Here is a 26,541-nt window from a genome sequence, read left to right on the forward strand (position 1 = left end):
TGAATAGAAACATAGAAGCATGAGCCCATTCTTGTGTAGGAAAATTGTCAGACTGAGTTTTGAAATGGAATCTACAACCTGTTCTATTTTAGATCAAACTTTGAGAGAAAGCTAGCCTTTGTGGGGTCTTTTCTATATATGATAATTGGGTTATTATTTTTTTTTTTTTTAATTTTTTTGCTGTTTCATCTTAGACTGCTGTTTTATACTATAAAACCCTTTCATCTAATATTTAGCTTTCCCCTAAAATAAGGATTATCTATTGAGACTTTTAAAAAATAGTTGCTTCTCCATAGTACTAATCCTAGGAATGTCATTCAATAGCTTGGTTGATCTGCCAGGAGATTCTGTCATACTCTATAGAGTGTGGGCATGTCTGCATGTATGCATACATCTAGAACTGTGGTTCTCCACCTTGGCTGCATGTTGGAATGCCAGGAAGCTTTCAGTAAATGGTAATGCCAAGATTTTTCCCTTTTGCACCCAGTCCCCTCCTCCATCTCTCCTCCCTTACTTTGCTTCTGATGTATTTAGCTTTGGATGTGGCTTGCACATCAGTTTTTTAAAGTGCTTCATATGATTCTAATGGACTACCATAGTTGAGGACCATTTGATCAAAGAATAGAGGATGATAGTGCATAAAGTCAGCTGGGACAGTTGTCATATGAGACCCACTTTTTAAAGATCCAGAAATGGAACTTTGGACATACTTTTAAAGCAAGCGCTACTGCTATAACCGTAGAATGTAAATTTCTTCAAATTACTGAAACATTAAGCCACTGTGTTCATATGGGACACAGTGTTCATAAGTTCATACACTTCAGAGCCCTCATAGTGGGAAACTGTTCAGAGTATTAGTCCCTAATTCTGGCTGCATACTACTCTTGTCTGGGGGAACTGCAGGTTATAGTTGGATGAAAAGTACACATATCCATTTCCCATTCCAGACAGTTGAGACCACATTGCTGGTGCTGAAGTCATGTATTGATATTTTTACATTTCCAGAGGAGATCCTAATATGTAGCCAGAATGGGAAAACCATTGTTTTAGAGCTTGTAACTAGAGATCATGTGAAATTTTAGATTGCCTTATTGTCCTAAAGGTTAAGTATATTGCTGCAAGTATTAATTTTCTAATTATGGTGATTTTGCTCATTAACTGATTTTGTTTGGCTTGTTTGTATCTTCTTCTTATTTTTTTTAAGAAACACCAATAAAAATTGGTGCTTTTGAACTGTGGTGTTGGAGAAGACTCTTGAGAGTCCCTTGGACTGCAAGGAGGTCCAACCAGTCCACCCTAAAAGAGATCAGTCCTGAGTATTCATTGGCAGGACTGATGTTGAAGCTGAAACTCCAATACTTTGGCCACCTGATGTGAAGAGCTGACTCATTTGAAAAGACCCTGATGCTGGGAAGGATTGAAGGCAGGAGGAGAGGGGGACGACAGAGGATGAGATGGTTGGGTGGCATCACCGACTCAATGGACATGAGCTTGGGTAAACTCCGGGAGTTGGTGAGGGACAGGGAGGCCTGGTGTGTTGCAGTCCATGGGGTCGCAAAGAGTTGGACTCGACTGAGGGAGTGAACTGAACTGAGTGACCTCCAAGTCTATCCACGTTGCTGCAAATGTCAAAAATTCATTCCTTTTGTGCCTGAGTAATATTCCATTGCATATATATACACCACATCTGCATCCATTCTTCTTTTGATGGATGCTTAGGTTGCTTCCATATCTTGCCAATTTCACGTACTGCTGCTGTGACCATTGCAGTGCATGTATGGTTTTGAATTAGTGGGTATAAAAATACCCAGGAGTGTGATTGATGGGTTGTAAGGTATCATTGCACTTTTAATAGTCAGAATTCCATTATGGGTACTCTAGTACAAGTTAATTACTTTTATAATTTATTTATATTTTAAATTTATATTTCAGTTTGCATACACTAAATTTATACTTTTCAGTTCAGTCTCTCAGTCCTGTCCGACTCTTTGGGACCCCGTGGATTGTAGCAGTCCTGGCTTCCCTGTCCATCACCATCAAGTTGGTGATGCCATCCAGCTGTCTCATCCTCTGTCATTCCCTTCTCCTCCTGCCCTCAATCTTTCCCAGCATCAGGGTCTTTTCCAATGAGTCAGTTCTTCACAACAGGTGGCCAAAGTACTGGAGCTTTAGCTTCAGTCCTTCCAATGAATATTCAGGACTGATTTCCTTTAGGGTTGACTGATTTGTTCTCCTTGAAGTCCAAAGGACTCTCAAGAGTCTTCACCAACACCACAGTTCAAAAGCATCAATTCTTAGGCACTCAGCTTTCTTTATGGTCCAACTCTCACATCTGTACATGACTACCAGAAAAACCATAGCTTTGACTAGAGGGACATTTGTTGGTAAAGTAATGTCTCTGCTTTTTCATATGCTGTCCAGGTTGGTCATAGCTTTTCTTCCAAGGAGCAAGCTTCTTTTAATTTCATGGCTGCAGTCACCAACTGCAGTGATTTTGGAGCCCAAGAAAATAAAGTCTCACTGTTTGCATTGTTTCCCATCAATTTGCCAGAAAGTGATGGGACCAGATGCCATGGTCTTAGTTTTTTTGAATGTTGAGTTTTAAGCCAGCTTTTTCACTCTCATCTTTCACTTTCAGCAAGAGGCTCTTAGTTTCTCTTAGCTTTCTGCCATAAGGGTGGTATCATCTGGATATCTGAGGTTATTGCTATAAGACAATGTACATCCTTGACGTACTCCTTTATCAGTTTGGAACCAGTCCATTGTTCCGTGTCCAGTTCTAATTCTTGCTTCTTGAGCTGCATACAGATTTTTCAGGAGGCAAGTAGAGTGGTCTGGTATTCCCATTTCTTGAAGAAATTTCCAGTTTGTTGTGATCCACACAGTCAAAGGCTTTAGCATAGTCACTTTTAGATATATAATTCCATGAGTTTTGACAAATGCCTAGAGAATATAAATTCCATCTCAGCCAGCTTATAGAACAGTTCCATTATCATCCTCTAAAAGGCTCCATTCTTATATCCTGTTTGTCCAAATCATACCACCCCCCCAACCTCTGGCAACTAGAAGATTTGTATACCATCTCTGTATTTTGCCTTTTCTACCTTGTCATGGAATCTTCCAGTAATGTGTAGCCATTTGAGTATAGCTTCTTTCACTTAGAATTTGCATTTGAGCTTCATCTGTACTGTTGTAACAATAGTTCTTTGTTGGTGAGTAGTATTCCATCCAGTGGATGTACCACCATTTGTTTATACATTCCCTAGTTGTAAAACGTTTAGGGTGTTCTCAGTTTTTACCAGGTATGAATAAAGCTGTTACGTGTGTGTGTGTGTGTGTGTGTTTGTATGTATATATATAAATCTGGCGAGGAAATGGCAACCCACTCCGGTACTTGCCTGGAAAATCCCATGGACAGAGGAGCCTCGCAGGCTATAGACTGTGGGTTGCATAGGGTTGGACACGACTGAGCGACTGACACACACACACACAGACATCTTCATACAGGTTTTTGGGTGAACACACGTTTTTGGTTTCACTTGGGTAAATTCCTAATAGTCAGATTTTGGGGTTAAATATTATGTTTAGCTCTATAAGAAACTTTGAAACTTTTTCTGGTGGGCTATATTTTTGGCTGTGCTGGGTAAATTCACTAATAGTCAGATTTTGGGGTTAAACATTATGTTTAGCTTTATAAGAAACTTTGAAACTTTTTCTGGTGGGCTGTATTTTTGGCTCTGCTGGGTCTTAGTTGCAGCATGCAGGATTTTCTAGTTGCGGCATGTGAATGAACTCTTAGTTGTTGCATGTGGGATCTAGTTCCCTCATCAGGGATTGGACCTGGGTCCCCTGCATTAGGAGTGCAGAGTCTTAGCCACTGGACCAACAGAGCAGTACCTTGTTTAGCCCTTGCTTGCATTCTGTTCATGTTTAGTACAGCTTTTGGTTTCATTTATTTTCTCTTGTTTTTCTGTCTTCAGTTTTACTGACTTCTTTTTATTAATTCTTCTGCTTGTGTTAGGTGTAGTTTGTGCTTTAAAAAAAAGTTTTATCTTTCTTCATTTCTAATGTAAGCATTTAACACAATGAATTTCTTCCTAAACAGCATTAGCTACATTTCACAAATTTTGATGTTTTGTATTTTCGTATTCCTCAGTTCAAGATGTTTTCTAATTTTCTTGAAGACTTCCTCGTTGACCCTTGGATTACTTAATAGAAGATGGTTATTTTCTGAATCGTCTGTTCAGTGGATTACTGAGAGTGGAGTTTTGAAATCTCTAAGTATAATTGTGGATTTGTCTGTTTTGCTTTCATCTCTGTCAGTTTTTCCCTCATTTATTGTGGGACTTTATTGTTAGGTGCATGTTTTCTTGGTAACTTGACCTTCCCACTGAGATTTCTCTTTATCACTGGTAAACTTTCTTGTTTTGAAGTTTACTTTGTCTGAGAAAAACAGCTGCTGAAGCTTGTGCTTGATTTGTGTTTTGCATAATACATCTTTTAAAAAAATTTTTACTTTTAGTCTCTGTATATCATTATATTGGAAAATGGGTTGTTATATAAACAATATATAGTTTTGCCTTAAAAAAAATTGAACTTTCTCTTTCTTGTCTTTTATTTTCATTTAGCAGCACAAAGATTTCTTTTTTTAATTAAAGCATAATTGACATATGACATCAGTTTCAGGTATATAACATAATAATTTGGTATTTGTATAGTTACCTCTGTCTTTTGTGGATAGACGGTAAAGTGTCTGCCTACAATGTGGGAGACCTGGGTTCAATCCCTGGGTCAGGAAGATTCTCTGGAGAAGGAAATGGCAACCCACTCCAGAACTCTTGCCTGGAGAATCCCATGGACAGAGGAGCATAGTAGACTCCTACAGCCCATGGGGTCGCAAAGAGTTGGACACGACTGAGCGACTTCACTCTCTCTCAACTCTCTGTCTTTTAAGTGTTGTTTTTTTGTTTTTGTTTTTTCCCCATTTTTAACATTTAATGTAATTATTGATGTGGTTGAACTTTGGTGTTTTAAATTATTTTTCTCTTTTGTCCTCCTTTTCTGCTTTCTTTTGGATTGAAATTTTAAAAATATTCGACTTTATATATGTATTGGTGCTTTTATTTCTCTCTTTTTAAGTTGTTGCTCTAGGCGTTATATACAAATATTTCACTTCACAGTCTACTTAGAGTTAATATTTTCCCACTCCAAGTGAAACACAGAAACCTTATAGCTATATAGATAATGTTTGTATCTGTCCCTTTGTATTGTAGTTGCCACACATGTTACATCGGTATACATTTAACCTTTCCCCTCACCATAACATGTTATAAATTTTGGTTTCAGCAGTTCTGCATATTTTCAGAAACATAAGAGGAGAAAAATAGACTATGATATTTACTCATTTACCATTTCTGTTGCTCTTCCTTCTTTTCCTGAAATTCTAGGTTACCCTCTGCTGCCATTCCCTTTCTATTTGGAGAACTTCTTTAGCAGTTCCTTTAGAACAGGTCTGCTGGCAATGAGTTCTATTGGTTTTCTTCTGTCTGAGAATATCCTTTGCTTTAATCCTGAACTATACTTTTCATTGAATATAGAATTTTAGGCTGGTAGCTTTTGATATTATCCCACAGGGCCCCAACACTTCATCACACCCATACACACACTCACTCACTCACTCACTCTTGTTATTGACATATCTTTGAGTTCACTGACTGCTCTCTCATCTCCTCTGTCTGCTCTTGAGCCCATCCAGTGATCTTAGAGTTTTTTAGTCCTAAAATTTTCCATTTGGTTCTTCTTCTTTCCTTTTTTTTTTTTTTTTTTTTTTTTAAATAATTTGAGCTTCTGTCCTAAGAATTTCTTTCATTCACTTTAAGGTGTTCACCCTTACCTAATGTGTCATATTTTTAACAGCTGCTTCAAAAGTCTTTGATAATTCTAATATCTGGGTCATCTTGGGGTCAGACTCAAGTAATTGTCTTCTCCCTTGATAGTTGATCAGATTTTTGTTATTGTTCTTACTTTGTTTCTGTAGTTCTGTATTCTCTCCTGCATGTGTGGTATGTTATGTGAGATTCTGTGTCTTCTTAAAATCCTTTCAAAAATGCTGCTGCTGCTGCTAAGTCGCTTCAGTTGTGTCTGACTCTGTGCGACCCTGTAGATGGAAGCCCACCAGATTCCCCCATTCCTGGGATTCTCCAGGCAAGAACACGAGTGGGTTGCCATTTCCTTTTCCAATTCAAAAATGCTAAGGATTTTTTATTTGTTTTAGTAAACAAGTCAACCCAGTTAGGTTCTACCTGGAGTTCTTTCTCACCTTATGTACAGGTTGATTCCATTAGCTGTTCAGTTTTCTAAATCTTTGCTATGTTCACTTTGCCCCTCCCATTCCCACTAGGTTGATCTAGGATTTGGGCAGTGGTTTATATCATAGTTCTCTTCTGGAAACTTCCTATTCTTCTTTGGCTGTTCCACACATGTATTGCTTGCATTTGAGCCTAGGACTTGGTTCATCATAGAACTTGGTTCATCATAGAATTAGGAATCTGCTTCTGCATCTCTCTCCTTACAGTGAGTTCCTCTTGTCTCCCAAGGGACCTTTTCTTTATTCCTCTAGCTGAATGTATGGAGTTCTCTCAGTTTCAGTTTTCTGCCTGTCATGCCTTGAGGTGAAGTGGCAAGAGATAAAAAGAAAATAATAAGTATTCTCTCACACTATTCGCAACAGAGTTCTTCCTTGTTCCTCTGTTCAGAGCAGTGGGTTTTCCCTGGTAGTTTTCTGTGGTCTGCAGTAGTGTAGTTTCATGGCTGGGACTGGTCTCAGGCCAAGGCTGGGAGAAATAAATAAAGGAAAATGAAAAGTATTCTCTCTGACTTCTTCAGGGGCATTTGCCCTAGTACTCTGACCAAGAAGGTGCACTTGGATCAGTTTTTGCCGAGCATGCCTATTACACAGTTATGCCTATTTGGCCCACCCTTGTGTCCAAGCCAGGAAATAAAGGAGATAAAACAAACAGGATACTCATTACCATCTTATTTGTTGTTCTTCCCTGTTCTCCCCAATCTACCTGCTGTTATTTGTCAGAGGACTCTTGTTGGTTGTATTTTGTGCAGAGTTTTTAGTTGTAATTGGTGGGAGGGAGATGCCAGGACCAAAAGTCAGATTGTTCCGTTTTTAAATAAAAACAAACATGATTAATGTATAACTTTTATTTGACTAAAGGTACCCATTTTTAAGTGTATAGTTTGAGTTTTGATAAAGATTTTCCCTCATCATTACCAACCATCACATTTTTCAGTCCCTCAAATGCCCTTGTGCCTTATAGCTTTCTGTCATCCCCTCCTCATCCTGCCTTGAATTACCCTGTTGTGGAGGATATAAAAGATATTTAAACATATGTAAGTAATATTTTTAATATTCCTTTGCATTCTCCCACATAGAATAAATGAAGGAATATTAGATCCAGATTGTCCTAGGCTAGAATTTCCAACTATTGTACTTAATTAGAGGTATGATGGAGAAGGCAATGGCACCCCACTCCAGTACTCTTGCCTGGAAAATCCCATGGACGGAGGAGCCTGGTGGGCTGCAGTCCATGGGGTTGCAAAAAGTCAGGCACGACTGAGCGACTTCCCTTTCACTTTTCACTTTCATGCATTGGAGAAGGAAATGGCAACCCACTCCAGTGTTCTTGCCTGGAGAATCCCAGGGACGGGGGAGCCTGGTGGGCTGCCGGCTGTGGGGTCGCACAGAGTCGGACACGACTGAAGCAGCTTAGCAGCAGCAGAGGTATGATATTGGGTAGTTTTTGTATACGCCTGGAGCCTAGTCTTAGTTCTCTCATATTTAAAATGGGAAGTAGGAATATTTCCCTTACAGAGAGCTTTGAGGATTAAATGGGGCATATAAAGTACTGTGTTGTATATGTGTGCTCAGTCTCTTAAGTCATATCTGACTGTTTTTGACCCTGTGGACTGTAGCCCACCAGGCTTCTCTGTCCCTGAGATTTTCTAGGCAAGAATACTGGAATGGGTTGCCATTTCCTCTCCAGGGGTTCTTCCCTACCCAGGAATCGAACCCACATCTCTTATGTCTCCTGCATTGGCAGGCAGATTCTTTACCACTGGCACCAACTGGGAAGTTCTCACACAGGGTCTGGAATATAGTAGATGTACAATAAACGTTATTTTTCCATCACCTTTCCTTATATTCAGTGCACATAAATGACTTGAGCCAGCTGCACTGAGATAGTGATCCAAATATATTTATTTAGTATTGTGAAATATTCTCTTCCCTGAAGTGTAGATCACTGGTAGAATATAGCTATTTTGGCATTATGATGTGGTTTAGCCAAATTTTCCAGTAGTGTCCTTCTGGGGAAAATTTTCTGGCATGTACCTCAATAAAGTAGTATTATTTTTTTAGGTCTTTATTGAATTTGTTACAGTATTGCTTCTGTTTTGTTTTTTGGTTTTTTGGCCAAGAGGCACGTGGAATCTTAAGATTGAACCTACATCCACTGCATTGGAAAGCAAAGTCTTAACCATTGTACAGCCAGGGAATTCCCTATAATTTGGTTTGTTGGCCCTGAGGCCTGTGGTATCTTAGCTCCCCAACCAGGAATTGAACTTGCTTCCCCAGCATTGGAAGGTGAAGTCTTAACCACTGGACTGCCAGGGAGGTCCCTGTGTACACTACTAAACACACACTTACACCTACACAGAAATTTTTGAACGGCCAAAACCAGAAAGATTGCCATGTTTTCTTCATCCTGAAGGACTACTGGTCTAATGTTCTGAATCCCTTTGGCAACAAGCACATTTGGGGGTGGAACCTAGGAATCTGTATTTTAACAGAACATCCCATAGTTATTTTTGAAGAATCAATAAAACAGGTTTGGAAACTCTGGACAAGACCAGTTTATGATGTGGGATCTCAAACACAGAAAAGGCGCTTAGCAACATTAGGTCAAAGAGGGCATTTCCCCATCTCTCCCATATTTCTGTTTGCAAGTTGAGACTTAACAGTTCCTGAAAAATTTTCCCCAGTGGCAGAGAATGTATAGTGTTTTGGATGTCCCAAAGTTATAGTTGCAAAATCGCAATGAGTACTACTAAATTTTCCCAATTGATGGGATTATTGCCCTTATTTTAAATATGACTGAATTACTGTTTCAGTTATAGGCAAGTGAAAGTTGCTCAGTCCTTTCTAATGGAAATCAGAATTGTGATTTCCATTAAGAAAAAGTGAAAGTCACTCGGTTGTGTCCGACTCTTTGTGATGCCATGGACTATACAGTCCATGGAATTCTCCAGGCTAGAATACTGGAGTGAGTAGCTGTTCCCTTCCCCAAGGGATCTTCCCAACCCAGGGATTGAACCCAGATCCTCCCGCATTGCAAGTGGATTCTTTACCAGCTGAGTCACAAGGGAAGCCCACAATCCTATTGTAAAAGAGCTGGATATGTGATAATATCTGTATTCTGTACAAATATTGTAATTTAGGGTGAGCTAATAGGTTTCTTTTCACCTATTCTTATAGACTGACAGTGTTTTTCTCAAATGGTGTATTGAAGAAAGATTCTTAAGGAAGTCTGAGTCTAAGAAGTAAGGAATACCTAGATGGATTAGCAAAATGTGCTTGGAGCAGAGGGTTGGGACTTACCATATCGGCATCTTTGGCTTTTTTGCCAAAGGTGAGTCGGACACAACTTAGCAACTAAACAACAGCAGCAATGTGGATGTCTATGAATTTTTGTGACAAATGGTATTACTAAGAATAATTGATAGGGATTTCTTTCATGACATTTTTATACAGGATTGCTTTTAAACTAAATCAGTAGATGTGTGTTATTAATTGAGCCGTCTCCAACTCTTTGCGACCCCATGGACTGCAGCTCGCCATGCTCCTCTGTTCATGGAATTCTCCAGGCAAGAATACTGAAGTGGGTTGCCATTCCCTTCTCCAGGGCATCTTCCAGATCCAGGGATCAAACCCAGGTCTCCTGCACTGCAGGTGGATTCTTTGCCGTCTGAGCCACCAGGGAAGCCCAAACACTTACTGTGCCGGAACACTGCTTTCTAACTATGGTTTATATGCAGAGACCATTTTTGAAATGTTACTTGATATAATAAAATCATGCATAAAGTACAGATGAGCAGACTCAGGTTTGAATTTCCCTTTTGACATTGTAACTAGCTCTAGTGTCTTTGAATAAGTTGGACTTCCTTTATCTCCTGGGCCCCATCATCTTACTGAGGTAAAACTCTGTTCACTAGTTTCATGGCAAACGGGAGGCTCTGTGACATCACTGCGTGATGATGGGGCACTAAACTTTGGACTCTGGTTTCCTGTGAGAAATGAAATGGTGGTTACAGATGATGCTCTATAAATTATTTCATAGTACATGTATTTTGTCTTTTTCATTAAGTATGGGCCTTTTGAATTAAAAATGGTTTGGACTGATTAGAGCTATTCAGTACATAAAATATTAGAAACTTTATTGATTTACAATGTGTTGATCTGGCAGTCTGTTAAATCTAATTGCAAAAAAGTTCACTTTATTAGTGCTTGATTTAATACAGTAGTTTTTCATTTAATTTCTTCTTGGCTTATTGTGAATTCTGCTTTAGAATCTCATAGAAACGTGACATTAGTGTGACAAACTATTTGTAAATAGTCTTGATCTTAAAATTTTGTATTTTCTTAGGGGAATAAAGACATACCTTAGGAAAGGTAATTTGGGTGGGGTGTTATAGAAGAGTAAATTCAACCTAAAAAATTCACTAAATGTCAATAAGTGCTATTCCCTTAAAATGACTTTTTTTCCCCCCTTCTTTAGAATCCAGCAACTATCACAAGAATACTCCTTAGCCACTTCAATTGGGATAAAGAGAAGCTAATGGAAAGGTAAGGAACTATATTGTGAGCTTTATACTTAGAAGTAATTATGGAAAGCTTGTTGAACTGAATTTATGAGACACAAGTAAGGGATTGATTTATATACTCAGTGAACAAACCCGTGTATGAGTAGTATTTGCTTTGATATATTCTCCATCTGTAAGTTTTGCAATAAACCTAGTGTTAAGGGAACTCAGGCTTGTTTCTTCTTTTACTTTGGAGGTGAGGTGTGGTGACTGCCTCAATATCTTCTATAATACATCCCCTTGAGTACTGAGAACTAAAAGTAGGTGTTTTTTTGTTTGTTTGTTTTTTAAGGACTTGATATAGCCTTAGAACACATGAATAATATCTTCCTTTAATTACTTAAAACTTTCTTCCCCATAAACTTTTAAATCTACTGTAGGCATAATAATGACATTTCTTCAGTAAATATAAAGAAGTCGCTCAGGATATCCTTACCACCAAAACAGCTGTTTGGAGTGGTTCTATGGTTTCAGTGCAGGACTAAATCCCATTGGGCGTTTTCTCGCTGGAAATGTTTCTGGTTCTAAAGGCAAGAAATTACAAGGACTGGAGAATGGTAGTAATACTGCCTTCTTTATCTTTTTGTCTTTTTTAGATTAGAAATTTGAAGCACTTGGTAATAGGATGAGAGTCATTATTTATTCTATCAGTCTAAAATTAGCAGTTCTAATTTTAATTTTAAAATTACATACAGTTTTTGTTACAACCTGAGAATCCAAGTATTATGAGAAATAAATGGAAAATATTTCCTGTGTGACTTTAAAATCAAAAACGCTTTGCAAAACGGATGTTAATTAATACCAAGAATATTATGAAGTTTCTCACATCTTGCACCCAAATATAATTTAATAGTAACAACAATAATTGTTAATTATTGAGCCCTCTGTGCCAGGCATTATTTCATTTTATCTTGGTGATAGCTTTATGGAGCTACAAATTATTATCCCCACTTAATAGTTGTAGAACCTAAGACTTGGAGCTTGATATATTTATATGAGTTTTGTAACACAAGGAGTTAGCACTTAAACTCAGATTTGTTGGACTCCAAAGCTTATGTTCTTAGACACATACTGTAGAACTTTCCCAGGTGCTTGAAGAATAAAATGCTCCTTGACTAGTGTGGTGGGTTTTTCCCCCCCTATTTTTGTATGGATCTGACCTTTTTTGAAAAAAATCAGTGGTACTTTTAATTTTGGTCAAGTTTGTTTTCAGACTTACTTTATGACACCTGTTAGGAAAAAGGTAGGCTTCACTGTTTACATCTGATACTCCTCTGCTGAACTAGACTTATTTATAGTTTGTTTCTTATCAGTGTATCCTAAAGGCATTCTCAAATTTGCCCTGCAGCATTGCTGACACTGTTGAAAGCATTCTTCAATTAAATACTATACTTAAGTGTGAGGAGTATGAATTGAAATAGGTGACTTCTGGAAACTTCTAGATTGTGTGAACATTTCAGTTTCTCCTGTAATTCCAGTTTTTGTTTTGTATATTCTGGAGATATATTACTGGGTGCTTGTAAATCTTTCGTGTTTTTAAATCAGTGTGCAATACCTTTTGTCTCACATAATGTTTCACATTATATCCTATGTTGTCTGATTGTAGCACTGCTATACTTTATTTTGTAATTACTAATAAGTTTAGATTTAGTTACTGATTTCCTTGATTTCTGCTTTATATTTACTCTGTTTTCTGTTGGGTTATTTGGCTTGATCAAGTTTCCTTTCCCTTTGTCCCCCCCTAATAATTTCAGAGTTATATATTTTATTTCAGTTTTTTAAGTGATCACCCTTATAGTTTGTATATGTATACTTAACTATAAGTTTATAACAGTATACTATTTATATTCATGTCCTACATAAGACAAAAACTGTAGCATAATTTTCTTCTCTGTCCTCCTCTCTTCTTCTCTCAGTTGGATAAGTTGATATATTTGAAGTTTTCATTTAATGTTAAGCGTTTTTACTATTAGTATATTTAACTTTTTTTGTTTTTTGGCTAAATTTTTTTTTTTTTGGCATCCCACTGTTTACTCCATATTTACTTTTTTTTCCTCCCTCGAGAATAATACATTCTTTAGTGCTCTATGAGAAATTCTTTTTTTTTTTTTTTTTTTAATTTTAATTGGAAGATAATTACTTTACAATATGGTGATGGCCTCTGCGATACATCATCATGAATAGGATGTAGGCATACATGTGTCCCCTTCCTCAAGAGAAATTCTTAATAGTTTGAAATTGTGGAGTAAGTTTGGAAAATATAGCTAATTGCACACTTTAAGTCTGGGGACTCATGTTTTTAGTTTGGGAAATTCTTAGCTATTATTTGTTTAATATTACCTTTTCTCCATTCTCTTGTTGCTTTCTAGAATTCCTGTTGGTTATATGTTGAAACTTCTGAATCTCTTTTCCACCTTTTTAAAAAATGCTTCTTCTGTACTTGTCTCTTTACTTAGGTCTGTGAAAATTCTTCAGGTTTACCTTTAATTCACTAACTTGCTTTTCTTACTGCATCAGCTGTTTAGCCATCTTGAATTGTTTAACAGTATCCAACTTATTCATTTAAATAACTTTATTCTTGTTTTGTGGGTGCTGTCTCTCTAGGCTGGTGTCAATAAATAAACTTAGAGTTTAAAATATGTATTGGTATTTTGTGTATCCTTCAGAGTATATTATTTTCAAATTGGTCACATTCTGGGCTATAATACATTCCAAGAAAAATTGATACGTCGCTTCTATTTTCACACTTGCAAAAAAAAACTCAGAATCCAAAATTGAAATTATTAAAAGTTATAATGGCAGGTCAGATGTGGAATGTGGCTGAAGAGGTACAGTGAAATTTATAGTCAGTATCTATTAAAAAAGATAAATAGGGAGAAAACAAACTGAACCTTTGAAACAGGAAGTTAGAAAAGTATATAAAATAAACTCAGAGAGTAGAATAGTTATTTAAGATAGAAACAGCATTAATGAACTAAGGAACAGAAATAAACAGATCTTTGAAATGGATAAAGGGAAATAAGAGAATGAGAAAACAAGACCTAGATACCTGTTACCTGAAATACATAAAGAATTCTTGGAACTCAGTAGTAGGATAAAGACCCAATTTTTAAGTGGGCAAAAATCTTAATACTTACCTTATCAGAGAAGATATACAGACGTCAAGTAAGCATATGAAGAGATATTTAACATCACATATCATCATTAGGGTACTGCTCATTAAAATGGGATTGTCGAAATTACCACCACACACCTTGGTTAGCATGACCAAAATCCAGAAAACACCACCAAGTACTGATGAGGATGTGGAGCAACAGAAATTCTCATTCATTGCTGTTGGGAATGCAAAATGGTCCAGCCATCTTGCCTCCAGTTTGGAAGTTTCTTATCATATAATCCAGTCACGCATCTTAATAGTTACCCAAATGAGTTGAAAACTTGTGCCCACCAAAACCTGCACATGGGTATTCATAGCATCTGTATTCATAATTACTAAAACTTGGAAGCAACCGAGATGTTCTGCAGTCGGTGAATGGATGAACAAACTGTGGCACATCCAGGCAATGGAATATATCATTGCTAAAACGAAGTGAGCTATCAAGCCATGAAAAGACATGAAGGAACCTTAAATGAGTATTGGTAAGTGAAAGAAATCAGTCTGAAAAAGTTGCATACTGTTTAATCCCAAGTGTATGACATTCTGGAAAAGGCAAAATTATGTAAATAATGAAAAGATGTTGCCAGAGGGTAGAGGGATACAAAAAAATCTTTTGGGCAGTGAAAATGTTCTTTATGAAACTGTTAGGATAAGTATATGTCAACTATACACTTATCTAAATGCATTGAATGTACAACACCAAACCTGACACCTAATGTAAACTGTGGGTGACAGTGATGTGTCAGTGTAGGTTCATTGCATCACATGTACCACTCTTATGTGAGATATTGATGGAGGGGGAGGTTGTGTGTGTGTGTAGTGGCAGGGGTTATATAGGAAACCTCTGTACTTTCAACTTTGAGCTTAAAATTGCTCTTTGAAAGGTAAAGTTTATTTTGAAAAAGAGGGAAATAAATCATTGTAAATCATTGGCAAATGTGATTGGGGTAAGAGGAAGAGGCACAAATAAACAACATTGGAAATAATGTATAATTATGGTTAGGAAAACCTATTTCAAAAGTTTTAATTAATGCTGTGTATACCACCACGGGGCTTCCCTGGTCTCAGTTGGTAAAGAATCTGCCTGCAATGCCGGAGACCCATGTTCCATCCCTGTGTCGGGAAGATCCCTGGAGAAGGGAATGGCCACCCACTCCAGTATTCTTACCTGGAAAATCCAATGGATTGAGGAGCCTGGTGCATTACAGTCCATGTAGTCTCAAAGAGTCGGACACAACTGAGCGACTACACACTTAAACCACTTATACCATTACATTTGAAAGCTCAGAAAGGAAATTACCCATCTTCCAAAGAAAAAAGTAGGAAGACAACTGCAGGAAAATGTAAATACACTAGAAGATCCTTCTCCTTTCCCAAAGAGCACCAGATGATTTTATGTTCAAGTTCTATCTTAAACCTTTAAGGAGCTACTGGTTCCTAATGAAAATTATTTTAGAATGTAAAAAAAGATAAGGCATCATTATTTCATGTTAGCCAAATCAGAATAAATCTGGTTATGATATTTGACAAAGACAGCATAAGAAAACTACCTCTGTTATGAACATAGCTTTTGATTTCATGAATAAAAAATAATTGAAATAATAATGGTCTAGTAGGATTCCTCCTAAGAATGCAAGAATGGTTCACCTTTAGGAAAAAACTTGTCTGTAGCATTTACTACTTTTAAAAGGTTGATGAAGAGAAGCCAGAAGGTAATTATAAATGTCAGCAATGTATTAATAATATTGTGTATTTACCCCTGAGTCAGAAAAAAAATAATTTTTTGCAAACTAAGAAGGTAATTGCTTAGATTAATAAAGGATATCAACTAATAACCTATAGCAAAGCTATACATAATTTTGAAATATTAGAAATGTGCCAGTTAAAATCAAACAAGGTTATTGACGGTCACCACCATTTATATGTATTAGGAGTTCTAATATATAAAATAATACATGGAAAATTAAATAAGTGGCATGAAGATTGTTTTGGGGATGGGAGGATTATGGATTTTTAAAAATTCTTTATGCTTTTTTGTATTCTGTGAATTTCCCTCATAATTGCAGAAAAACTTTATAACAAAATAATTACTTAATTCAGAAAATAAACAATTACTTGTAATGAAAGCACTTGACTTGTAATGAAAGCACTTTTCTGTAAAAAAAAAAAAAAAAAAAAAAAAGAAAGACTTCTCTGGTGGTCCAGTGGTTAAGACTCTGTGCTTCCAGTGCTAGAGGCGTGAATTTGATCTCTGATCAAGGACCTAAGATCACATGTGCTGCACAGCATGACCCAAAGAAAATAAAACATTAAAAATAATTCTTTTAAAAAAGAAATTCATATAAGAGAAATTCGGTGAAGACAATATAATTGTTACCCAGGAGACTCAAGACAGTTGGTTGGTAAGCTATTAAAGTACATAGAAATTACCTAAGAATTTTTGTAAATGCCAATGCCTGGGCCCTTTTCCATTCTTACCTCTCCTCTCACCCCATTAATACCCTTGAAGAATGAAAAGAAACACGGAATTATAAGGAGGCTTAGCTTCAGTGACACTGTGTGTCTCCCAGTTCTTAAGTATAAAAGTGAAAGTTACTTGTATGATAATCTTATAATATTTAGGATCCCAGGAATTGCAAGCAAAGATAGATAATATGGCCAGTAAATTTTGTTACATAGCATTAAAAAAAAAAATCTTGTTTTCCAGTTGGTGACACAAAACTAATTCAAGTATTATTTCTATTCATTTTGACATACTTAAAGATGATTCTTACCTTAGTAAAAATTGTGAAGTTTTAAATTTCTTTCTCTCTCTTTTCCGTATACTAAGCATATCAATATTTCTTGTGTTTATTAGTGAGCCTTAGTCCCTGTCCTGGAGGAGGGAATCCGTAGTCCAGCAACAGCAATATAGGTATAAATAGATTCTTAACAATAATTCTTCTTACTTGCCTCCTGGACTTCTAGTCCACAGCTTAAACAGATCTGTCCTGACCCTAAACATGAGTGATTTATTCTTTTGAAAAATAAATTTTGGTGAAGGTGGGGAGGGGCTGGTAGACAAGGGACCATTTTAACTTTCTGGTCTCTTTTGTCTCTTACAGCAGCTTTCCAGACTTTTGCCATTGTCTTTTTTACCCAGCATTCTGCTTTTTAACTCTGCAGATTTCTTTATTTTCTGTTTTACAAATTAAATAGAATTTTCTCTATTCACTAGGCTTCTTCCCATGATCCTCCAGGTAAACAAATCAGAGAATCAGAAGTACAGCAATAACAAGTCTGTCTTTCTTTAAGGCCAACCTTTCCAATTGGGCTTCGATTCTATCATAATTTTTGTGGGATGTTGCTTTCATTATTTCATTTGTTATCTTGAACTGTCTCCTTTTCTGGTATATCAGTTAGGGTTTTTATTTGTAAGCAAACTGAGAAGTTAAGTGGAAAAGACATTACATATTGAGAATCAGCCGTGAAGTCTGAGTTCAGGAAACTGCCGAACTATTTTAATGGAAGAGCTGTTGCTGGTGCTATTGGGCACAGGCATCACAGCTTGTAGCATCAAATATTGAGCGTGTGACACCACAACTAGTAATTCTGCTTTGCAGTCTTTGAAAATTGAGTATCTCCTTACCTCTGATAGAGTGAATTTCTCGTTGAAGAACACTTGTGTCCGACTCTTCACGACCCATGTACTACAGTCCACCAAGCTCCTCTGTCCATGGTATACTGGAGTGGTTTGTCATTTCCTACTTGAGAGTATCTTCCCAACCCATGGATCGAACTAGAGTTCCTTGTGTAGAAAATACCTCACTAATTTTTCATTCCTAGCACTTAACACAAGTCCTGACATATATAGTGTTTAGTAAATACTTTAAATTCAGCCCTTTCTAGCTTTTGTTTTTCTACAGTAAAACTTTTATTTAATGTATGATATGCATATAAATCAGATTTCAGTTTGTCAGGAGTTTGAGACAAATCCACCTACCACCACCACCCTGTGCCAGATTAAACTCCTTTACAGTTAGTAGCAAGTAACAAGTTGGTATCTTCCTTTCTGCAGCTCAGATTTCTTTTCTTATAGTTATGTTTTGTTTAATTTTAATACTCATTGTAGTCAGTAATATATAAGGTGAATGTTAGTTAATAAGTTAACTGGCCTGTCTGAAGTGAGGAGCAGTACAGGTGGCTGATGACTACTTTTAATGGACAGGTGTGATCAAAGAATCTTAATAAAAATGGATATCAGTCTTTTCCACCCTATGTTGCAAATAGCTTTCCACTTTTCATTCTGAAGCATTAACACCCATTCAGTAATTAAGCATGGGGGTTAGCCCTTGTACGTTATTGTGATAATATGTAGCTTTCCTTAACCACATTAATAATAGTATATTGCTTCACAGATAACTGCTAGAATGTGAAAGTAAAGTTGGTTTGTCAGATGGCAGACTTTTGTGATAGCATTCATCACTGTTCTACAGTATAGCAGTTTTTCCTCTTCAAACAACTTAGGTGTTAGTGGAGAGCAGTGTATAGAAAGCAGCAAATATATTATCTTATTATTGCTATTGTGGTTAAGAATTTATTGATGAGATAGCATTTGACTGGACTTAGAAGGTCAGGGGAATGTGAAAACCTGGGTATTATAGGTTCAGAAAATAGTTTTGGTATGGGGGGTGTTTAAGGAACATGTGTTGAATGGTAATTGAGATTTACATGAAGAATAGAGAGGAAATGATTGGATGTGTTTAGTGGAAAGTACATTTTGGAAGACCTTGAATGCTTAGCAAATAAAATTTGACTTTTCCACTGTTTAGTGGAAAGCCCTTAAAAGTTTTATGGAGAAATGTAATATAAGAACATTATTATAGAAAAAAAACTAACAGTATGAGCTGATTGAAGGCAAGAAGACCAAGTGGAAGACTATTTCAATAATACAGATAAAAGAAAAATGTTGGCTTGACTTGGGTTGGTGACAGTTAATTGAAAGCAGAGTATTGATGGAAGAGATGTGACGGAGTTTAACAGAAAATAAAGGAGACTGGAAAACTTCTGGGACTCATTCCATCCACTAAATATAATAACAAAGAACATCTGATAATTAGTAAAATAAGAATTAGAGGGTTAAAACCCAAGAGAACATGGAAATCTAGACAAATGAGCCAAGTACCCCAGTCTGCTGTGCCCTAGAGGCATATGCTGATCCAGAAGAGGTAGCCAGGAGACTGAGCTATGGTTTTTGTTGGCCTTTGGTTAGTGAGAAAAAAGTTGGAGTTCTCATCTCACCAAGAATGAGGATTAGGTAAACTAGCTCTCCTAAAGACTGAAGATAGTATTCAGGTCATCTGAGTGGCCCAGAAAACCTCAAGCCTTGAAGTTGAATTAAGATGGTTCCAAACTGTTAATGTACCCAGACACCTGACAGAACCTAGTATAAATTTTTTCTAGGGAAAAGCAGCAAGGCCTCAAACTACTTCCTCAAATTATTTTTTATAATTAAAGTATACTAACTTGAGATTCTAGGTATTAGAATTAGTCACACTAAATTAGTAAACTAAAATAGGTATGCTTTCATCAGGGAATTAGAATGTATGAGCTGTCATACAGATTCGGAAGGAAAAAAAAAGCTTATTAAAATAAGCAAAATTAATTCAGTGAATTAGTTTAACAGCTGAACAGGTTTAGTGTACTATTAGATTGGTGCAAAAGTAATTGAAGTTTTGGATCCTGAATTTTAAATCATTGTAACTAGGCTCAAACACATGTTCGTATTTATTAATCAAAATAGGAACTGTTATAATCAACACGTTTTTGCCAATGAGAAATAAGTTTGTTTATTCCTGTAGCATAAAACTCCATGTGTTAGGAGTTGACGAACTCTTGGAAAGCGTTTTCTGCCTCCTGCTGGTTATGGAACATTTTCCCTGCAAAAACTTGTTGAGGTGCTTGAGGAAGTGGTGGTTGGTTGGTAAGAGGTCACGTAAATATGGCTGAGGCAAAACTTGTGGCGCAGTTCGTTCTGTTTTGAAGCCTTGGCTGTACGGCGTGCGGTCAGGCATTCCCATGGAGAAGAGTTGGGCCCCTTCTGTTGACCAGTGCTGGCTGCAGGCATTGCAGTTTTAAGTGCATCTCATTGATTTGCTGAGCATACATCTCAGATGTAATGGTTTCACCGGGATTCAGAAAGCTGTAGTGGATCAGACTGGCAGCAAACCATTGAGCAGTGACCATGATCTATTTTTGGTTCAAGTTTGGCTTTGGGAAGTGTTTTGCGTCTTCTTCACTGTTCAGCCAGTGATCTGCTTGTCACCTGTTGTATAAAATCCACTTTTCATCACACTTTGCAGTCAGATCAAGAAATGGTTTGTTGTTGTGTAGAAAAAGAGAAGGCACTGCAAAATGATGATTTATAGTCAGCTTATGAGGCACCCACTTACCATACTTTTTCACCTTTCCAGTTTGCTTCAAATGCCAAATGACCATAAAATGATTGATGATGAGTTCTTTGGCAACTTATCCCGTAGTTTTAAGAGGATCAGCATTGATGGCTCTCTCAGTTGGTCATTGTCACCTTCTGATGGCCAGCCACTGTACTCCTTATCTTCAAGGCTTTTGTTTCCTTTGCATAACTACTTGAACCACCACAGCACTGTACATTCCTTAGCAGTTCCTGGGCCAGATGCGTTGTTGATATTGTGAGTTGTTTCTACTGCTTTATGACCAAATTTGAACTTGGATAAAATCACTCGAAATTTCTTTTTGTCTAACATCATTTCTACAGTGTAAAATACATATAAATAGCAAGCAATAAGTCATTAGCAAAAAACATAAAGCAAGAACTGTGCATTAAAATGGTGTATAACATAACCACATTTATTTAAGAATGTATTCCAGTATCAAATTGCAGATTTCAGCAGTGCAAAATGCAGTTACTTTTGCACCAACCTAATAGGAAGTCAAAACACTGTTCAGAATTATGCACACACACTGATTGATGGAAAATACACAAGAGAAGAAACATAAAAGATACAACAAGAAGGTCTCCATTGAGTTTAGGAAAAGAGGAGAAAATGGGGCAGAGGTGATATTTGAAGGTTTAATGACCAATTTTTATAGATTGGTAAGAGATTTTAACTGTTCCCATGCAAAATAATATTCATTGGAAGGACTGATGTTGAAGCTGAAACTCCAGTACTTTGGCCACCTGATGCGAAGAGCTGACTCATTGGAAAAGACCGTGATGCTGGGAAAGGTTCAAGGCGGGAGGAGAAGGGGACAACAGAGGATGAGATGGTTGGATGGCATCACCGACTCAATGGACACGAGTTTGAGTAAACTCTGGGAGTTGGTGATGGACAGGGAGGCATGGCATGCTGCAGTTCATGGGGCTGCAAAGAGTCGGACACAACTGAGCGACTTAATTGAACTGACTGATGCATAATACAGTGCTGTTTTATTGATTGTAAGATGTAGTTTTTCACACCTTAGATACTTGTCTGAAATCTAAATGCATCTTTCAGTTGATGGCACCTTACAGTCCAACAAGATTGATAATTTGACTTATGTGAAAAATTTCCCATTTCACTTTCTGGTAAGATCATTAATTTTGGTGCCAAAGCATTTTATTAAATATGGTAAAAAGAAATCTACATTTTAAAACATCGTAGTAAACCTATAAACATAAACAGACAATCATAAAAGCAATAAGATACAAGAAAGATTACTTACAAAAAGTGAAACTATGTGTGTATATATATAATGTATGTAGAGGGAAAAATAGAAATTGAAAGTATATATTCTTCCAGAGGATAGCTGACTTCCCAATACTAAAAGTGAAAGTGATGTTAGAATGATCCCTCAGTAGATGAAAGAAAATAACTGCTAATCTAGAATACTATTTAGAATACTATAATCATGGAAATGTGTTCAGAAACAGTGCTATCTTTTAAAATTAATATTAAAGTGGCTCTGTGTTGTACCTAGTATTTGTATTTTTTAAGCCAACATTTCAGATTCTATCCATGTTTATTAAAGTTTCAAATATTCATAAGTGCTATTTAAGCAACTATTAGAATGTTAAGGGAAAATAATTGTAGACTGCTGCCTAATTTGTGCTAAAACATGTATAAATATATGTAAAGTGCATGTATAAGAATAGTAATGAGCTAAGCATTCATTTTAAGTCTCAAGTTGATGAGCTAGATATGTCAAATAGAAAAAGAACAAAATAAATTCAGAGAGAATATGTACAAGAAGAAATACTAGGGGAGACTTTAATGAAATGGAAAAGAAACATACAGTAAAAGGGATCAAGAAGACAAAAGATGAGATTAGTCAAGAAACGAAAGCACAAATAACCAATATCAGTAATGAATGTCCCTTTGAATCCTAAGATACTTTAAAAAAAAAAGATACTGTTAATAACTAGGTTGAAATTTTACATGAAATGGATAAATTCTTATGAATTTGCAGTTTACAAAAATTTACATAAGAAAGAGAAAACTCTTATGGGGTTATAACTGTGAAGTGAAACTTTCAATAAAGTCCAAGTCCAGATTGAATACCCTGGGAACTTGGACCAACATTTAATGACAGAAATTCTTTTTTTTTTTTAAAATATGGAACGCTTCACGAACTTGCGTGTCATCCTTGTGCAGGGGCCATGCTAATCTTCTCTGTATCGTTCCAAATTTAGTATATGCGCTGCCGAAGTGAGCACAGAAATTCTAACCTTATAATACATAACTTTATATTCTTTTAGAAAACAGAAAAAGAGTTTGCTCCACCTTCTCGAAGCTATCACAACGTTGATACTAAAGCTCAAAGGAAAATTACACGTCAGTTTCTATCATATACGTAGATGCCAAGGGAAACAAAAACCCCAAATATTTGTAAATTGAATCCAGCAGTACATAAAAAGAATTAATAATCCAGCATGGCCAAGATTTATCCCAGAAATGCTAGGTTGGTTTAACTTGAAACAGTTAAATATGGTCACTTGAACAAATAAATGAGAATAATATTTCAGTAGATGCAGAGGAGCAGTTGCTGAAAATTACCAATTATTCATAATTTTAAAAAAGAAACACCATTAGCAAAGTAGGCACAAAAGGAAACTTTCTTAATCTAAAAATCTATAAAAGCATCTGTAGGAGATATAGTTCATGATGAAATGTTGAAAATATTTCCCTTTTATATGGAGTTCAAGACATGGGTGTCTGTTATCTTTGCTCATATTCAACATATACTGAAGGAGATCCTAGCCAGTAGTATACCAATAATAATAAAGTATAATGGTTGTAAGGCAGATACTAGACAGTTAATCACTGATATGAATGGTGTATATTGTAAATCCAAAGGAATCTACAGATAAGTTGTTAAATGATTTTAGAATTATAAAAATTTATTTTTCAATTAGCAGCAATACAATTGCATATCTTTGACCCAATAATTCCACTCCCAGGTATACAGAGAAAAATAAGCATGTCTAAATTGAAAGTTATATATAAGTGTGTTCATAGCATTGTTACCCATACGAGCACAAGCTATAAACAACTCAGGTGTCTATAGATAGGTAACTGTGGTATATTTATATAATTCAGGAATGAAAAGTAAAATAGTTCAACAACTGACTACATAGATGAATCTTAAAAACATATTTAGTGAAAGGAAAACAAATTCAACAGAATACCTAGCCTCAATATGGTTCTGTTTATATGAAATTCAAAAACAGGCAAAAATAAGTTACATTGTTTGAGGGTGGATATTTAGGTGGTAAAATGGAGTAGTGATTATCTCTTCGGGGGAGAGCTTGTTACTGAAAAAGAGGTGTTTGGAGGGTTTCTAAAGTACTAGCAGTGTTCTAGCTCCTGATCTGGGTTGTATGATTCCCCCACCGCCCCCCACCCCTATCGCCTTATTCCCTGAATTCTTATCACATTTACTGTGATAAGTGGCTTTTAAGAAAAACTCATAATGACAAAATTATTGATATGGCAAACAATGATGCCAGTCATTTGGAATTCAAGACATACTAGCCAGCTATATATATACTTCTATAACCAGACTTAGTTTTTAAGCTGTAATTAATTGTTCCTGCCTTGAAATTTAATTCATATTACTTGGTATATTTCTCATATTCAAGGGACATGAAAAATTAAGATACAAATATTCTGGAGAGTTGACTGATTAAGTGCCAGTTTGCTTAACTATATTTCTGAAAACATACTGAATGACTTCCCTGGTGGTCCAGTGGCTAAGAATCCCTGCTTCGAGTGCAAGAGGGCACAGGTTTGATGCCTGATTGGGGAACTCAGATCCCACACACCACACACATAAATCTCTACTGAAGACCCTGTCATGTTGCTCTTCTAACTTATTTTGCTGCACTGCACAGCTTGCAGAATCCTACTTTCCCAACCAGGGATCTAATGATGCTCCAGCATTGAGAGCATGATGTCCTAACCCCTAGACCATCAGGGAATCCCCAGCCCTTCTAACAATCTTAATCTAGAAAAATCTAGGCCTTGTGAGAGATGGAGTGGGGATACTGTAATCATCATGCCCTTGCCCCACTGAAGAAAATCTGGACTGAAGGAAAAGAGCAATACTGCCATTCTGTTTTTCTTTTCATCAATATGATTTTGTCAAAAGGATAGTTAGATTTTGTAGGAAAGGAAGATAGTATTGTTTTATGATAATCTTTGCAGCTGTGTACTGGAGTCAGTGAAGCAGAGAGAAATATGTGTGTTAACTCATTAAGCAAGGTACTTGAACTAAATTGCCCTACATTGAATTAGTCTCTCTTCATCTTGGTCTGTTTTGACCAGCAAGGATGTACGTAAAAGCCAGCAAACTGAAGAAACTTTCAAATATGTAGTGACCCAGGTATACAAAGTCGGAGAAGTTAAGAATCCACATGTATTCTTGAGCATGAAAGTGAAGTCGCTCAGTCGTGTCCGACTCTTTGCGACCCCATGAACTGTAGCCTACCAGGCTTCTCAGTCCATGGAATTTTCCAGGCAAGAGTACTGGAGTGGGTTGTCATTTCCTCTTCAGGGGATCTTCCGGACCCAGGATCGAACCCGAGTCTCCTGCGTTGTAGCAGACGCTTTACTCTCTAGTAGTCCTTATAAAACTGTCATAATTAGTAGGTTGAAAAAAAGCTTCTTTGTTCTTTTTAAGAAGATTAAAGTAAGCAGTAGACTTTGAGATAAGGGATCAAAGATAAACTGATGAAATAACAGAACAAGATAAAAGGAAGCTGACAGAACTAAGGGGGGTAAAAAGGGACAAGCAGTAATCTTGCAGAAGTTAACTCGTTATTGACCAGAGACATATTAATATGTCTTTTGTTACCTGAACGTTACTGACGGGAGACCTTCAGGTATTCACTTGCATAACAACTTGCAGGCCACGGGTGTTTCTGCAAAAATCCCCTGGTCAATAATGTATTGAAAGCATGTTGGCAATAGCCAGAAATAGAGCAGGTACTATGGAAAATGAAGACATGTAAGAGAAGAAAAGGACAAAGAAGGAATTAGTAGATGGTAGGCAAGGAGGACAGATGAACAAAGATTGGGTGTAAATCCAGCAGGTCTTAATAGCTAAAAGCTCTTGAAATAATTATTACCTGAATTGGCATTTTGGAAGAGAAAGTTAAATGCTAAGATCAACCCTATAGAACTATACTTCAAGAATGAAGAAACCTTGAATACATGTCAGTTGAAAAATGATTTGAATTATAAAATGAGAATTATTTTTACTAAAGACTTCAGTAACAACAGGTACCAGAAGAAATGGAGGTTGTCATGAGTAGGATTTTGGCTGAAATGAGCATTTGAATACAATTAAACATTTTAGGGACTTCCCTGGTGGTTCAGTGGTTAAGAATCCAGCTTGTAACGCAGGGGACATGGATTTGATCCCTGGTTACATGCCACAGAGAACTAAGCCCTTGTGCTGCAACTTCTGACCTCTTGCACCGCGGTGAAAGATCCTGCATGACACGACAAAAGATCCACGTGCCAAAACTAAGGCCTGAGGCAGGCCAATAAATTTTTTAAAACACAACATTTTAATTATGTCTAAGTAATTAGGGCTGTCAGGCTTAGTAAATAGAAAGCAGTTTTTACTATTCTTGAAAGAAAAGCTATATAATGTGAAAACAGTGTAATTAGTGGAAAAATTATGTAAAATGGTAAACAACTGGGAAGAGTTCCGGGAAGTTCCAACCTAGAGTTAAGTGTAGGGTATTATATAAGGACAATCAATGTATTATGTACAATTGGCAAAATTGGTTTAAATACCCATTTTAAGGTATGTTCTATAACAATAAATTAGACTTCAATATCTTTCCAAATAACCATAGCAAAGTCTTTGGTGGACAGAGCATGTGATGAATAAAAATAAAAACAAATTTTAAAATGTTACATGTCTGTAAAATGGAACTTAATTAAATG

At 36.6% G+C, this 26,541-nt stretch overlaps 1 protein-coding gene and 1 non-coding gene across 2 annotated transcripts in view; one reads left to right on the plus strand and one right to left on the minus strand.

Moving 5' to 3' along the window:
- ARIH1 (ariadne RBR E3 ubiquitin protein ligase 1) overlaps window positions 1-26,541 on the plus strand; it is a 105,719-nt gene that overhangs the window by 37,908 nt on the left and 41,270 nt on the right. The window contains exon 2 of the mRNA XM_055536908.1: window positions 10,845-10,912. Coding sequence (XP_055392883.1) covers window positions 10,845-10,912 — 68 coding nt within the window. The remainder of the gene's footprint in view (window positions 1-10,844; window positions 10,913-26,541) is intronic.
- Window positions 22,693-22,799, minus strand: LOC129622207 (U6 spliceosomal RNA). The gene has a single exon (XR_008699879.1). It is a non-coding gene; the product is annotated as a U6 spliceosomal RNA (small nuclear RNA).

The sequence above is a fragment of the Bubalus kerabau genome, chromosome 10 (genome assembly GCF_029407905.1).
Source record: "Bubalus kerabau isolate K-KA32 ecotype Philippines breed swamp buffalo chromosome 10, PCC_UOA_SB_1v2, whole genome shotgun sequence".
NCBI classification, from domain to species: Eukaryota; Metazoa; Chordata; class Mammalia; order Artiodactyla; family Bovidae; genus Bubalus; species Bubalus kerabau.